This window comes from Pristiophorus japonicus, chromosome 1 (genome assembly GCF_044704955.1).
Source record: "Pristiophorus japonicus isolate sPriJap1 chromosome 1, sPriJap1.hap1, whole genome shotgun sequence".
Taxonomy (NCBI): Eukaryota; Metazoa; Chordata; class Chondrichthyes; family Pristiophoridae; genus Pristiophorus; species Pristiophorus japonicus.
In genome coordinates, this window is record NC_091977.1 from 249,415,242 (window position 1) to 249,430,953 (window position 15,712).

General features: G+C 48.8%; 1 protein-coding gene across 2 annotated transcripts in view; it reads right to left on the reverse strand.

Moving 5' to 3' along the window:
- dnah6 (dynein, axonemal, heavy chain 6) overlaps positions 1 to 15,712 on the reverse strand; it is a 669,683-nt gene that overhangs the window by 491,280 nt on the left and 162,691 nt on the right. For both annotated transcript variants that reach the window (XM_070888374.1, XM_070888373.1), the window contains exon 21: positions 14,274 to 14,454. In XM_070888374.1, the coding sequence (XP_070744475.1) occupies positions 14,274 to 14,454 (181 nt within the window). The remainder of the gene's footprint in view (positions 1 to 14,273; positions 14,455 to 15,712) is intronic.

A 15,712-nucleotide genomic window follows, 5' to 3' on the forward strand; every position in this document is an offset into this window, starting at 1 on the left:
ACCTCACATTTATCCACATTATGCTGCATCTGCCATGCATTTGCCCACTCACCAAACCAGTCCATGTCCTCTGCAGCCTCTTAGCATCCTCCTCACAGCTTACACCGCCACTCAGTTTAGTGTCAACTGCAAACTTGGAGATATTACACTCAATTCCTTCATATAAATCATTGATGTATATTGTAAAGAGCTGGGGTCCCAGCACTGAGCCCTGCGGCACCCCACTAGTCACTGCCTGCCATTCTGAAAAGGGCCGATTCATCCCGACTCTCTGCATCCTGTTTGCCAACCAGTTCTCTATCCACGTCAGTACATTACCCCCAAGACCATGTGCTTTAATTTTGCACACCAACCTTGTCAAAAGCCTTTTGAAAGTCCAAATACACCACATCCACTGTTTCTCCCTTGTCCACGCTACCAGTTACATCCTCAAAAAATTCCAGAAGATTTCCCTTTCATAAATCCATGCTGACTTAGACTGATCCTGTCGCTGCTATTTCATCCTTAATAATTGATTCCAACATTTTCCCCACTACCGATGTCAGGCTAACCGGTCTATAATTACCCATTTTCTTACCCTCCAGTCCATAGGAACTGATCCAGAGTCGATAGACTGTTGGAAAATGATCACCAATGCATCCACTATTTCTGGGGCCACTTCCTTAAGTACTCTGGGATGCAGACTATCAGGCCCTGGGGATTTATCGGCCTTCAATCCCATCAATTTTCCTAACACAATTTCCCGACTAGTAAGGATTTCCTTCAGTTCCTCCTTGTCACTAGACCCTCGGTCCCCTAGTATTTCCGGAAGGTTATTTGTGTCTTCCTTCATGAAGACAGAACCAAAGTATTTGTTCAACTGGTCTGCCATCTCTTTGTTCCATAGAAACATAGAAACATAGAAACATAGAAACATAGAAAATAGGTGCAGGAGTAGGCCATTCGGCCCTTCTAGCCTGCACCGCCATTCAATGAGTTCATGGCTGAACATGAAACTTCAGTACCCGCTTCCTGCTTTCTCGCCATAACCCTTGATCCCCCTAGTAGTAAGGACCTCATCTAACTCCTTTTTGAATATATTTAGTGAATTGGCCTCAACAACTTTCTGTGGGAGAGAATTCCACAGGTTCACCACTCTCTGGGTGAAGAAGTTCCTCCGCATCTCGGTCCTGAATGGCTTACCCCTTATCCTTAGACTGTGACCCCTGGTTCTGGACTTCCCCAACATTGGGAACATTCTTCCTGCATCTAACCTGTCTAACCCCGTCAGAATTTTAAATGTTTCTATGAGGTCCCCTCTCATTCTTCTGAACTCCAGTGAATACAAGCCCAGTTGATCCAGTCTTTCTTGATAGGTCAGTCCCGCCATCCCGGGAATCAGTCTGGTGAACCTTCGCTGCACTCCCTCAATAGCAAGAATGTCCTTCCTCAGCTTAGGAGACCAAAACTGTACACAATACTCCAGGTGTGGCCTCACCAAGGCCCTGTACAACTGCAGCAACACCTCCCTGCCCCTGTACTCAAATCCCCTTGCTATGAAGGCCAACATGCCATTTGCTTTCTTAACCGCCTGCTGCACCTGCATGCCAACCTTCAATGACTGATTTACTATGACACCCAGGTCTCTTTGCACCTCCCCTTTTCCTAATCTGTCACCATTCAGATAATAGTCTGTCTCTCTGTTTTTACCACCAAAGTGGATAACCTCACATTTATCCACATTATACTTCATCTGCCATGCATTTGCCCACTCACCTAACCTATCCAAGTCGCTCTGCAGCCTCACAGCATCCTCCTCGCAGCTCACACTGCCACCCAACTTAGTGTCATCCGCAAATTTGGAGATACTACATTTAATCCCCTCATCTAAATCATTAATGTACAGTGTAAACAGCTGGGGCCCCAGCACAGAACCTTGCGGTACCCCACTAGTCACTGCCTGCCATTCTGAAAAGTACCCATTTACTCCTACTCTTTGCTTCCTGTCTGACAACCAGTTCTCAATCCATGTCAGTACACTACCCCCAATCCCATGTGCTCTAACTTTGCACATCAATCTCTTGTGTGGGACCTTGTCGAATGCCTTCTGAAAGTCCAAATATACCACATCAACTGGTTCTCCCTTATCCACTCTACTGGAAACATCCTCAAAAAATTCCAGAAGATTTGTCAAGCATGATTTCCCTTTCACAAATCCATGCTGACTTGGACCTATCATGTCACCTCTTTCCAAATGCACTGCTATGACATCCTTAATAATTGATTCCATCATTTTACCCACTACCGATGTCAGGCTGACCGGTCTATAATTCCCTGTTTTCTCTCTCCCTCCTTTTTTAAAAAGTGGGGTTACATTGGCTACCCTCCACTCCATAGGAACTGATCCAGAGTCAATGGAATGTTGGAAAATGACTGTCAACGCATCCACTATTTCCAAGGCCACCTCCTTAAGTACTCTGGGATGCAGTCCATCAGGCCCTGGGGATTTATCGGCCTTCAATCCCATCAATTTCTCCAACACAATTTCCCGGCTAATAAGGATTTCCCTCAGTTCCTCCTCCTTACTAGACCCCCCGACCCCTTTTATAACCGGAAGGTTGTTCGTGTCCTCCTTCGTGAATACCGAACCAAAGTACTTGTTCAATTGGTCCGCCATTTCTTTGTTCCCCGTTATGACTTCCCCTGATTCTGACTGCAGGGGACCTACATTTGTCTTTACTAACCTTTTTCTCTTTACATATCTATAGAAACTTTTGCAATCCGTCTTAATGTTCCCTGCAAGCTTCTTCTCATAATCCATTTTCCCTGCCCTAATCAAACCCTTTGTCCTCCTCTGCTGAGTTCTAAATTTCTCCCAGTCCCCAGGTTCGCTGCTATTTCTGGCCAATTTGTATGCCACTTCCTTGGCTTTAATACTATCCCTGATTTCCCTTGATAGCCACGGTTGAGCCACCTTCCCTTTTTTATTTCTATGCCAGACAGGAATGTACAATTGTTGTAGTTCATCCATGCGGTCTCTAAATGTCTGCCATTGCCCATCCACAGTCAACCCCTTAAGTATCATTCGCCAATCCATCCCAGCCAATTCACGCCTCATACCTTCAAAGTTAGCCTTCTTTAAGTTCTGGACCATGGTCTCTGAATTAACTGTTTCATTCTCCATCCCAATGCAGAATTCCACCATATTATGGTCACTCTTCCCCAAGGGGCCTCGCACAACGAGATTGCTAATTAATCCTCTCTCATTACATAACACCCAGTCTAAGATGGCCTCCCCCCTAGTTGGTTCCTCGACATATTGGTCTAAAAAACCATCCCTTATGCACTCCAGAAAATCCTCCTCCACCGTATTGCTTCCAGTTTGGTTAGCCCAATCTATGTGCATATTAAAGTCACCCATTATAACTGCTGCACCTTTATTGCACGCACCCCTAATTTCCTGTTTGATGCCCTCCCCAACATCACTACTACTGTTTGGAGGTCTGTACACAACTCCCACTAACGTTTTTTGCCCTTTGGTGTTCTGCAGCTCTACCCATATAGATTCCACATCATCCAAGCTAATGTCCTTCCTAACTATTGCCTTAATCTCCTCCTTAACCAGCAATGCTACCCCACCTCCTTTTCCTTTTATTCTATCCTTCCTGAATGTTGAATACCCCTGGATGTTGAGTTCCCAGCCCTGCTCATCCTGGAGCCACGTCTCCGTAATCCCAATCACATCATATTTGTTAACATCTATTTGCACAGTTAATTCATCCACCTTATTGCGGATACTCCTTGCATTAAGACACAAAGCCTTTAGGCTTGTTTTTTTAACACCCTCTGTCCTTTTAGAATTTTGCTGTACAATGGCCCTTTTTGTTCTTTGCCTTGAGTTTCTCTGCCCTCCACTTTTCCTCATCTCCTTTCTGTTTTTTGTTTTTGCCTCCTTTTTGTTTCCCTCTATCTCCCTGCATTGGTTCCCATCCCCCTGCCATATTAGTTTCACTCCTCCCCAACAGCACTAGCAAACACTCCCCCGAGGACATTGGTTCCGATTCTGCCCTGGTGCAGACCGTCCGGATTGTACTGGTCCCACCTCCCCCAGAACCGGTTCCAATGCCCCAGGAATTTGAATCCCTCCCTGCTGCACCACTGCTCAAGCCACGTATTCATCTGAGCTATCCTGCGATTCCTACTCTGACTAACACGTGGCACTGGTAGCAATCCCGAGATTACTACTTTTGAGGTCCTACTTTTTAATTTAGCTCCTAGCTCCTTAAATTCATTTCGTAGGAACTCATCCCTTTTTTTAACCTATGTCATTGGTACCAACGTGCACCACGACAACTGGCTGTTCTCCCTCCCTTTTTAGAATGTCCTGCACCCGCTCCGAGACATCTTTGACCCTTGCACCAGGGAGGCAACATACCATCCTGGAATCTCGGTTGCGGCCGCAGAAACGCCTATCTATTCCCCTTACAATTGAATCCCCTATCACTATCGCTCGCCCACTCTTTTTCCTGCCCTCCTGTGCAACAGAGCCAGCCACGGTGCCATGAACTTGGCTGCTGCTGCCCACTCCTGATGAGTCATCCCCCTCAACAGCACTCAAAGCAGTGTATCTGTTTTGCAGTGGGATGACCACAGGGGACCCCTGCACTACCTTCCTTGCACTACTCTTCCTGCTGGTCTTCCATTCCCTCGCTGGCTGTGGACCCTTCTCCTGCGGTAAGACCAACTCGCTACACGTGATACTCACGTCATTCTCAGCATCGTGGATGCTCCAGAGTGAATCCACCTTCAGCTCCATTATAAATTCACCTAATTCTGACTGCAAGGAACCTACGTTTGTCTTCACTAATCTTTTTCTCTTCACATATCTTTCGAAGCTTTTGCAGTCAGTTTTTATGTTCCCAGCAAGCTTCCTCTCATATTCTATTTTCCCCCTCCTAATTAAACCCTCCTCTGCTGAATTCAAAATTTTTCCCAATCCTCAGGTTTGCTGCTTTTTCTGACCAATTTTTATGCCTCGTCCTTGGATTTAACACGATCCTTAATTTCCCTTGTTAGCCACGATTGAGCCACCTTCCCCATTTATTTTTACTCCAGACAGGGATGTACAATTGTTGACGTTCATCCATGCTAGCCAATTCACGTCTCATATCATCGAAGTTACCTTTCCTTAAGTTCAGGACCCGAGTCTCTGAATTAACTGTGTCACTCTCCATCTTAATAAAGAATTCTACCATATTATGGTCACTCTTCCCCAAGGGGCCTCGCACAACAAGGTTGCTAATTAGTCCTTTCTCATTGCACATCACCCAGTCTAGGATGGCCACCCCTCGAGTTGGTTCCTCGACATATTGGTCTAGAAAACCATCCCCAATACACGCCAGGAAATCCTCCTCCACTGTATTGCTACCAGTTTGGTTAGCCCAATCTATATGTAGATTAAAGTCACCCATGATAACTGCTGTACCTTTATTGCACGTATCCCTAATTTCTTGTTTGATGCCGTCCCCGACCTCACTACTTCTGTTTGGTGGTCTGTACACAACTCCCTCTAGCATTTTCTGCCCTTTGGTATTCCGCAGCTCCACTCATACAGATTCCACATCCTCAAAGCTAATGTCCTTACTATTGCATTAATTTCCTCTTTAACCAGCAACGCTGCCCCACCTCCTTTTCCTTTCTGTCTATCCTTCCGGAATGTTGAATACCCCTGGATGTTGAGTTCCCAGCCTTGGTCAACCTGGAGCCATGTCTCCGTGATACCAATTATATCATATTCATTAATTGCTGCCTGCGCAGTTAATTCGTCCACATTATTGTGAATACTCTTCCCATTGAGGCACAGAGCCTTCAGGCTTGTCTTTCTAACACACTTTGCCCCTTTAGAATTTTGCTGTAATGTGGCCCTTTTTGCTTTTTGCCTTGGGTTTCTCTGTCCTCCACTTTTACTTGTCTTCTTTCTATCTTTTGCTTCTGCCCCCATTCTACTTCCTTCTGTCTCCCTGCATAGGTTCCCAAGCCCCTGCCATATCAGTTTAACCCCACCCCAACAGCACTAGCAAACACTCCCCCAAGGACATTGGTTCCGGTCCTGCCCAGGTGCAGACCGTCTGGTTTGTACTGGTCCCACCTCCCCCAGAACCAGTTCCAATGTCCCAAGAATTTGAATCCCCCCCTTCTGCACCACTCCTCAAGCCACGTATTCATCTTAGCTATCCTGCAATTCCTACTCTGACTAGCACGTGGCACTGGTAGCAATCCTGAGATTACTTAAAGTGTCGCCGTCCTTAGCAACAGCATGGCAATACTCGATTCCCGCGATTCAGGAGGTCAAGGGTCATCATGACATGCGCAGAAGAAGAGACAGAGAGAGAGGGACTGAAAGCGTGCATGGCTGTGGTATGCATTTGTTTGGCTGTTGTGGGAGGCACGAGGGAGATTCACCAGCAGCAAAAAGCCGACTAAACAACAAGAACGTAGTTGGCACCAAGTTTTTGTCCAACAAATAATATATAACATGGAAGGGATGGTGGAGGCCCTGGAGCTGGTAGCCAGGAACACTGGTGGCAGAGGGCTCCCAGTGGTCCCGGAGCACGGCACTGCACCCCAAGGTGCCACACCCACACGAGAGCCAGGTGCAACATCTTGCTTCTGGCTCGGTGCACGTTCCCACCTCAGGACCGTCCTCTCCAGTATTCGTCCAAGCAGCAGTTCGGTGTCATCCCTCCTCTCCCCCCAATGAAGCATCGCCTGAGGAGTTCCTCGGTCAGGCGGTTTGGAGTCAGGAGGGTTGTTTTTTTACAGAAATACTGATGATTTCAGACAACTGTTCAGTTTAAATGTTTTTTATTTGACAAAACCTTGTTGCGCATTGGCTTAGATAGCTGCACCATTACACGCTGGTGATTCCTTATCATAAAAGGGTATAATTACATTTAACTTCAATCAACTTAAACTGTCACCAAGGTGATTCACACCATTGGTGTATGACCTGCACACCCAGCAGTGTGTCAGGCTTGTAAATAACACCAACGTTCTTTCAGGCAAAGCGCTCATTGATGAGCTTCTAACATGAGGCTCTTGCAGCAATCATGCCACCACAAGCCCTTTCATGCGGTCTGCAGGGAGGCGGGGGTTTCAGCACCAGCCTGATTGTCTGGGCCGATGTCAGCGTCCACCTCCTCGTCCTCCTCTTCCTCTCTCTGGTGAGGTGGTCGGTCAGACTCATCAGGCAATTCTTGTCCCCTTCTGATAGCCAAGTTTTGCAGCATGGAGCACACCACCACAAATTGAGCTACCAGCTCAGAGTGGTATTGGAGGTCACCTCCTGAGTGGTCCAGGTATCTAAAGCACTGCTTAAACACTCCAATCGTTTTCTCGACGATATTGGAAGTGGCTCTCGTATCGCCTCTCGGCTTCAGCGTGGGTGTCACGCAGGGGAGTCATCAGCCAGGTGGTGAGGCCATATCCTTTGTCACCAAGCATCCAGCATTGACCTTGTGGCCGATTGTTAAACAAGTCAGATACAGTGCTCTCACGCAGGATGTGAGCATCATGAATGCTGCCCGGAAATTTAGCATTCACTGCCATAATAATTTGCTGGTGGTCGACAACAAGTTGGACATTCAGGGAGTGGAATCCCTTGCGGTTCCTGAAAACCTCAGCATCCTGAAAAGCTGCCCGCATTGCAATGTGCATACAGTCTATTGCTCCCTGCACCTTGGGAAAGTTTGCAATTCTGGAGAATCCTAGAGCCCTCTCACTCTGTGCCTCCCTGGTCAAAGGGAAGCTGATCAAGTCCCTCCTGTGTGCGTACAGGGCTTCAGTGACCTGTCTATTGCAGCAATGTGTGGCATGCTGATACAGACCGCAAATGTTGCCAGCTGAGGGTTGAACAACAGTGCCGTGGTGACTTTGACCTCGATGGACAGTGCACTACTGATGGTTCTGGCAGGCTGTAGATCTCCCCTTATAAGCTGGCATTCCTCAGTGATCATCTCTTTGTGGAAGCGCAGTCTCCGAAGGCAGGTGCTGTCGCGCAAGTTGAGGCAAGACCGCTTGTCCCTGTACTTGCAGGGGATGCAATGTCTGGTCCTCCTCATCAGTCTGGCACATCTTACATTGGGCAGTTTCGGCCTGAGTTGCTCCTTTTTTTTGGAGCAACTAGTTTAGAATGGAGCATCTTAGAAATTGCAATTCCAGGCATTTAGTTTACTCTAGTTCCAGTGAGTTAGAATAGTTTCATTTCAGAACAGATTTTTTTTCAAAAGGGGGAGTGTCCAGCCACTTACGCCTGTTTTGCAAGTTTAGGCAGCGAAAATTTACTCCAAACTAACTTAGAATGGAGTAAGTGCAGATTTTTGTACTCTCAGAAAAACCTTGGCGTAGGGAACGAGAGATCGGGGGGGGCGGTGGGTGGGGGGGGGTTTACAAACATTAAACATTACACTTTTACAAATAAAGAGCTATCATCAATAATAAATGATAAATAAATCAACCACTAAATCAATCAAAAAAAAATTAAAAAATAAATAATCAATCAATACATAAAAAATTAAGTTTCTACTCACCTACTGCAGCACCGGGAGCCGTCCAACAGGGAGCTGTCCCGCAGTCTCTATCTCTCAGTGTCTCTGTGTTTCTGACAGTGAGAGGAAGGGGGTGATAGGGGGAGGGGAGAGAGAGGAGGGGGGAGGAGAGAGAGGAGGGGGGAGGAGAGAGAGGAGGGGGAGGAGAGAAGAGGAAGGGGGGGGAAGAGAGAGAAGAGGAGGGGGGAGAGAGAAGAGGAGGGGGGAGAGAGAAGAGGAGGGGGGGAGAGAAGAGGAGGGGGGGGGAGAGAAGAGGAGGGGGGGGAGAGAAGAGGAGGGGGGGGAGAGAAGAGGAGGGGGGGGAGAGAAGAGGAGGGGGGGGAGAGAAGAGGAGGGGGGGGAGAGAAGAGGAGGGGGGGAGAGAAGAGGAGGGGGGGGAGAGAAGAGGAGGGGGGGGAGAGAAGAGGAGGGGGGGGAGAGAAGAGGAGGGGGGGGAGAGAAGAGGAGGGGGGGGAGAGAAGAGGAGGGGGGGGAGAGAAGAGGAGGGGGGGGAGAGAAGAGGAGGGGGGGGAGAGAAGAGGAGGGGGGGGAGAGAAGAGGAGGGGGGGGAGAGAAGAGGAGGGGGGGGAGAGAAGAGGAGGGGGGGGAGAGAAGAGGAGGGGGGGGAGAGAAGAGGAGGGGGGGGAGAGAAGAGGAGGGGGGGAGAGAAGAGGAGGGGGGGAGAGAAGAGGAGGGGGGGAGAGAAGAGGAGGGGGTGGAGAGAAGAGGAGGGGGGGGGGAGAAGGGGCGGGGGGGGAGAAGGGGCGGGGGGGAGAAGGGGCGGGGGGGGAGAAGGGGCGGGGGGGGAGAAGGGGCGGGGGGGGAGAAGGGGCGGGGGGGGAGAAGGGGCGGGGGGGAGAAGGGGCGGGGGGGGAGAAGGGGCGGGGGGGGAGAAGGGGCGGGGGGGGAGAAGGGGCGGGGGGGGAGAAGGGGCGGGGGGGGGGAGAAGGGGCGGGGGGGAGGAGAGGAGGGGGGGAGGAGAGGAGGGGGGGAAGAGGAGGGGTGGGGAAAGAGGAGGGGGGGGAAAGAGGAGGGGGGGGAAAGAGGAGGGGGGGGAAAGAGGAGGGGGGGGAAAGAGGAGGGGGGGGAAAGAGGAGGGGGGGGAAAGAGGAGGGGGGGGAAAGAGGAGGGGGGGGAAAGAGGAGGGGGGGGGAAAGAGGAGGGGGGGGGAAAGAGGAGGGGAAAGGAGGGGGGGGGAGAGGAGGGGCAGGCTGAACGGGCCCAGCCGTCGACGACACAGATGCCTGGCCGTCGCCGAAGACTTCGGGCGGGGCCCACCCCCAGCAAGATGCCAAGCGGGCGGGGCCCCACCGACGATGTGGAGGTGGGGGGGGTGGGGGGGGGGGGGCGGAAGGGGGCATGGGAACTGAACGAGCGGGAGGGAGGCCGGGAGGGAGCGGGAGCTGAACCGGAGGGAGGGAGGCCCGAGTTCGATCTTCACCCAGGGAGCCCATTCGGCCAGGACTAGGGGCAGCGTGCTTCGGGCCTCATCCCAATAAATCAAATCAAAAATTTTTTTTTAAATAAATAATCAATCAATACATTAAAAATTAAGTTTCTACTCACCTACTGCAGCACCGGGAGCCGTCCAACAGGGAGTTGTCCCGCAGTCTCTATCTCTCAGTGTCTCTGTGTTTCTGACAGTGAGAGGTGGGGGGGAGGGAAGGGGGTGATAGGGGGAGGGGAGGAAAAAGAGGGGGAGGGGAGGAAAAAGAGGAGGGTGGAGAGAAGAAGAGGAGGGTGGAGAGAAGAAGAGGAGGGTGGAGAGAAGAAGAGGAGGGTGGAGAGAAGAAGAGGAGGGTGGAGAGAAGAAGAGGAGGGTGGAGAGAAGAAGAGGAGGGTGGAGAGAAGAAGAGGAGGGTGGAGAGAAGAAGAGGAGGGTGGAGAGAAGAAGAGGAGGGTGGAGAGAAGAAGAGGAGGGTGGAGAGAAGAAGAGGAGGGTGGAGAGAAGAAGAGGAGGGTGGAGAGAAGAAGAGGAGGGTGGAGAGAAGAAGAGGAGGGTGGAGAGAAGAAGAGGAGGGTGGAGAGAAGAAGAGGAGGGTGGAGAGAAGAGGAGGAGGGTGGAGAGAAGAAGAGGAGGGTGGAGAGAAGAAGAGGAGGGTGGAGAGAAGAGGAGGGTGGAGAGAAGAGGAGGGTGGAGAGAAGAGGAGGGTGGAGAGAAGAGGAGGGTGGAGAGAAGAGGAGGGTGGAGAGAAGAGGAGGGTGGAGAGAAGAGGAGGGTGGAGAGAAGAGGAGGGTGGAGAGAAGAGGAGGGTGGAGAGAAGAGGAGGGTGGAGAGAAGAGGAGGGTGGAGAGAAGAGGAGGGTGGAGAGAAGAGGAGGGTGGAGAGAAGAGGAGGGTGGAGAGAAGAGGAGGGTGGAGAGAAGAGGAGGGTGGAGAGAAGAGGAGGGTGGAGAGAAGAGGAGGGTGGAGAGAAGAGGAGGGTGGAGAGAAGAGGAGGGTGGAGAGAAGAGGAGGGTGGAGAGAAGAGGAGGGTGGAGAGAAGAGGAGGGTGGAGAGAAGAGGAGGGTGGAGAGAAGAGGAGGGTGGAGAGAAGAGGAGGGTGGAGAGAAGAGGAGGGTGGAGAGAAGAGGAGGGTGGAGAGAAGAGGGTGGAGAGAAGAGGAGGGTGGAGAGAAGGGGAGGGGGGGAGGAGGGGAGGAGGGGTGGAGAAGAGGAGGGGTGGAGAAGAGGAGGGGTGGAGAAGAGGAGGGGTGGAGAAGAGGAGGGGAGGGGAAAGGAGGGGGGGGGGGAGAGGAGGGGCAGGCTGAACAGGCCCAGCCGCCGACGACACAGATGCCTGGCCGTCGCCGAAGACTTCGGGCGGGGCCCCACCGACGATGTGGAGGTGGGGTGGTGGGGGTGGGGGAGCGGAAGCGGGCATGGGAACTGAACGAGCGGGAGGGAGGCCGGGAGTTAGTGGGAGCTGAACCGGAGAGAGGGAGGCCAGAGTCCGATCTTCACCCAGGTAGCCCATTCGGCCAGGATTAGGGGCAGCGTGCTTCGGGCCTCATCCCACGCAGCCTCGGGGGCGAGGAACTACTGCACATGCGCGCACACTGTTTTCAGCGCAGGGACCTGGCTCTGCCCCCGACCCCTTGTGCTGCGCCACGCCGAGCACGAAGACGTCCTGAGGATCTCCCAGAATCAGAAGGTAAGTTTTTGGCAGCCTTTTTATTCCAGAAAGTCGGTGCACCTTATGGAGGTGCACCGTTCTTAGAGAGCAGAAACTTGGGCCCATAATGCTGTGGAGCATACCTTCGGCCATCTCGAGTCTGCAGCATGTAATTGGTCATCAAGAGCGGGTGAGAAAGGACAGGCCCCTTTGCAATAGCTCTCTGTTTTCCACCAATTGGTCAAACAATGAATGTCCCGACGAAGACACCTATAAATTCCAATCGGTCACAGTATGGTCAAGATGTTTTTGGAGATGTTCACATGAACTCCAACGACCTCCAGAGTATATCCAAACTCCCCCGAGGTTGAAGCACAGCAGCCTTTTAAAGGATGCGACATGTGATGTAGAACATGGGCATCCATAACGCTGTGATTAGTTCCGGTTAGTTCCATTTTTTCCAAGAGGTTTTTTGGGTGAGCGATATTGTGGGCGAAATGTGTGCGATGTGGTGAAAGTGACGTTAGGTAATCTCATGGTCGCTAGTTTCGGCAAATATGATCTTTACAACAAAACAAAAAGTGGGTGGGCGATATTATTGAATCTCGGCGTTAATTCCATGTGGCAACTAACGCTGGGCGTTGATTTCGCCCATTCTGATGATTCCGCCCAAAAAAAGTGGGCGAGCGGAATTATTTTTTCCCGGCGTTATGCACCTGGGGAAAGTAACGCTCATCGCTAAGTTTCCGAAAAATGCCCGTCAGTTTCCATTTTGTGGCTGATTTGGCAATATATGGGCGTTATACGTCATTTCAGCGGTAAAATGGACGTTAAGTGGGCGTTAAACATGCAAAATAGTGGAAAATTGAGCCCTTAGATTTTCGCCTTCATTGTCGGCGATTTTCTCGACGGTACAGCTATATTTCCAACCGGTGAAAGTTTTCACTTAAGTTTTTCCATGGTGTAGCCCACATCTGAACACGCCCGCCAGGACCAAACCACCCACGTGCAACGCCGAGAACAACCGACAAGGCGTTTGGCCCCAACTGCCGACGTTCAGGTCGGCGAGAGAACCACCCTGTAAAAGCTGCTTAAACAGGGCGGTAGGTGAGTACCGTGCAAAGAAAGGTAATTTAAAGGTGCTTTTTAAAAAAAAATTTAAACGCCAATTAGGGAAAAAAGTGTCTTGGGAATGCTTTGTATGTTTTTTTTTTATTGACATTTTTTTTTTAAGTTTTCCCCGCTCCCTAGGCCCAACCACATCCTCGGACTAAGTTTTAGTACTTACCATCCATTCCGGTAACAACTGCCCATGTTACTAACTTTCCACTAAACTACCGTGAAAACCGGCGACAATGAGTGTACAACGCCCATTTTCTCGCTGGGCAATTAGTTTTAATTATTTTAAACATAAAAAAGGAAATTCTTGCCAGCGTTACTCACCGAACGTTAGCGGTTCTTCTCAGCGGGCAATGGAGCGTTGAGGGCCTTTAGGGAAAGTATAGCCCTTACACTGGTAAAAGTAAGCTATGCGCCTGCTTTTACCAGGCGCAAGAGTTGTAAGGACATTTGCTGGGCAAGAGATGGGCAAATAGCGGAATCTTGCCCATGCGAATGTCCTTGCTGCTGAGATGCATGCGATCTATCAAGCCAGAACTTGACAGAGTGGAAAAAACGTTTTTTGGTGCATGCGCATTGCAATGCCTTCCTGGGTCCGTACACACTCCATACGGACCGAGGGAGGCTGGAATTTCAGGCCCATTATAACAGCTACATAATGTGTGGTTATGTATGTGTGTCAAATGTGTTGTTGTTTGTTCTACAATCAATTATACCCGATCAGTTCGCTGTACATGAATCCCAAATGTTTTTTTTTAAATCATGTTTTGTGGTACTTCAATGAATCAAACTCATCAGGTGATTACTTTCAGTAGATAAAAATATTTAAAAGAAGACAGTTACAAGTCAGAGTCTGGAACAATCTACATGTCAATCGCACAGAAACAGGCCATTCGGGCCAACCAGTCCATGCTGACATTTATGCTTCACTTGAGCCTCTTTCAGCCAACCAGTGATTGCACATGTTTGTCAGATATTACTATAAAGTAAAATGTCAGGAATGAAGGACAGGAAGGACCAACTTAGCATTGCTGGTCATTTCCAAGTCCCAGACAGTCAGAATTCACATCAATTAAAATATCATTATAAGTATTAATAATTAGAAAAATATGCAGTTTTTGTAGAATTATTTAAAACTAGAATAATGCCTAAACTAAAGACTGCACTAAAACAAAAGCAAAATGCTGCGCATGTTGGAAATCAGAAATAAAAACAGAAAATGTTGGAAACACTCAGCAGGTCAGGCAGCAGCATCAAATGTATTTCCAGCATTGTTGTAAGACTGCATTACTTGATTGTGGATTCCTCTGAAGTAACTCTCAGAACAAAATAAAACAGCAAACAAACCAATCACAAGATAGGCTGTGCAAATATTTCAGCCAGAAGGAACCAACATGCCAGTCTTTAAATACATCAGTTTGCTTAAGAAAAACACTGTGTTCTTCATGCAACAAACTGGAACTACAGGAAACTGAAATATTTACGTATTTTACATACCCGGTTGAGTAGCTGCCCTCAGAGCATTGGGTAGGCGGTTTACTTTTCTCATGATTTCTTTCCAGGATTTATCCACCTGACTGAACATCCTTGCCTCTGCAGGCAGCTGACGTTGAATGTCTGGAGCACAGAAGATACTTTCCAGATACAACCAGTTTCGCTGACACGTCAGCCATTGGTCCTGTGAAAAGATAAAACGTCATAATATTACTATTTTTAAATCATGTCTACTTCACTAAGCAAATTATTAGGGTCATCCAGCAGGGATTCTGGCTGGTAGCTGAGAAAGAGCTTTATAGTATGAACCAGCTAAAGCATGTGGAATAATTCTATTCTGCTGTACTCTCTTTTGAGAAGGTGCTTTTACTTTGAATCAATTGAAGATTGTACCTCAAATGACCATGCAATATGAAAGATTTTAACTGTCTGCACCAGTAGATGGCAACATATCATGGGACAAGAAGAATAAGGCATTAATGTTCGAGTGATCTCCATTGCCAAGACAAGAAATTTAATTCACCAAGACACATACGGAACAGCTTCTGCAGAATACTTTACACGAGCATAGCGTTGAACAGCTTGGCTTGTTTTCTGGTGTGTGGATTGAGGAAGGAGCATTTTATGCCCTTTTGAATCCTGGCCACTGCCTCTTTCAAATTGATTGACACCTTAGTGTCAGTGAAACAGAATCTTCTGGATGAGCCTTGGCTTTGAAAATTCAGATCATCATATTGGAATTGGGAACCAGTTCATTACTTATAAGAACGAAGAGATTTATTTTCTACTTTTTAAGGTATTAAACTGTGCCAATCAGACACTCTCTCTGATTGGTCGCAATACTTCAACAGCAAGTATTATGGTGCAACTCAGAGGAAATTTAGTGTTTCAACATATTGGTGAATTATTTTCCTTGTACACAAAATTCTTCTGAGGTGCCCTTACAAATAGTATACAAACAATAATGACCTATTGTAATAACTATCAAATGAGGTTGGGTGTGCTGTCTCTCCATCTAAGTGGGTCAATGTGGAACATGATATAACTTCTGTTTTCTTAATACTGCAATCTTCAGAATCCTCCCTATTCTCCTTTCAGTGAAAGCAAAAAACTGGAGAATGAGGACCACACAAAAAAATATAACTTTTTGTGCAGCCTGCTGAATCTGATATTAATCTGAAGGCGGCTTCTGAGCAGGAGGGTGAAATTGTGTGTGAAAAACCTGGAAGTCAACTCAGCGTGTCGGAATTTGCAAGCACAACACAATGAACCAACTGATTTTGACTTCCAGATTTCACGTCTCCAAGCTGCGCAGAGGGCATGATACGCACCCGCATGACGTGATCTCAGCTGTATTTAGAGGGACAATGCACAGATGGAAATTGAAATTCAGGGTGGATGGTGAACCTAGAACAAGGGCAACTTGTTCAGATTCAATGACA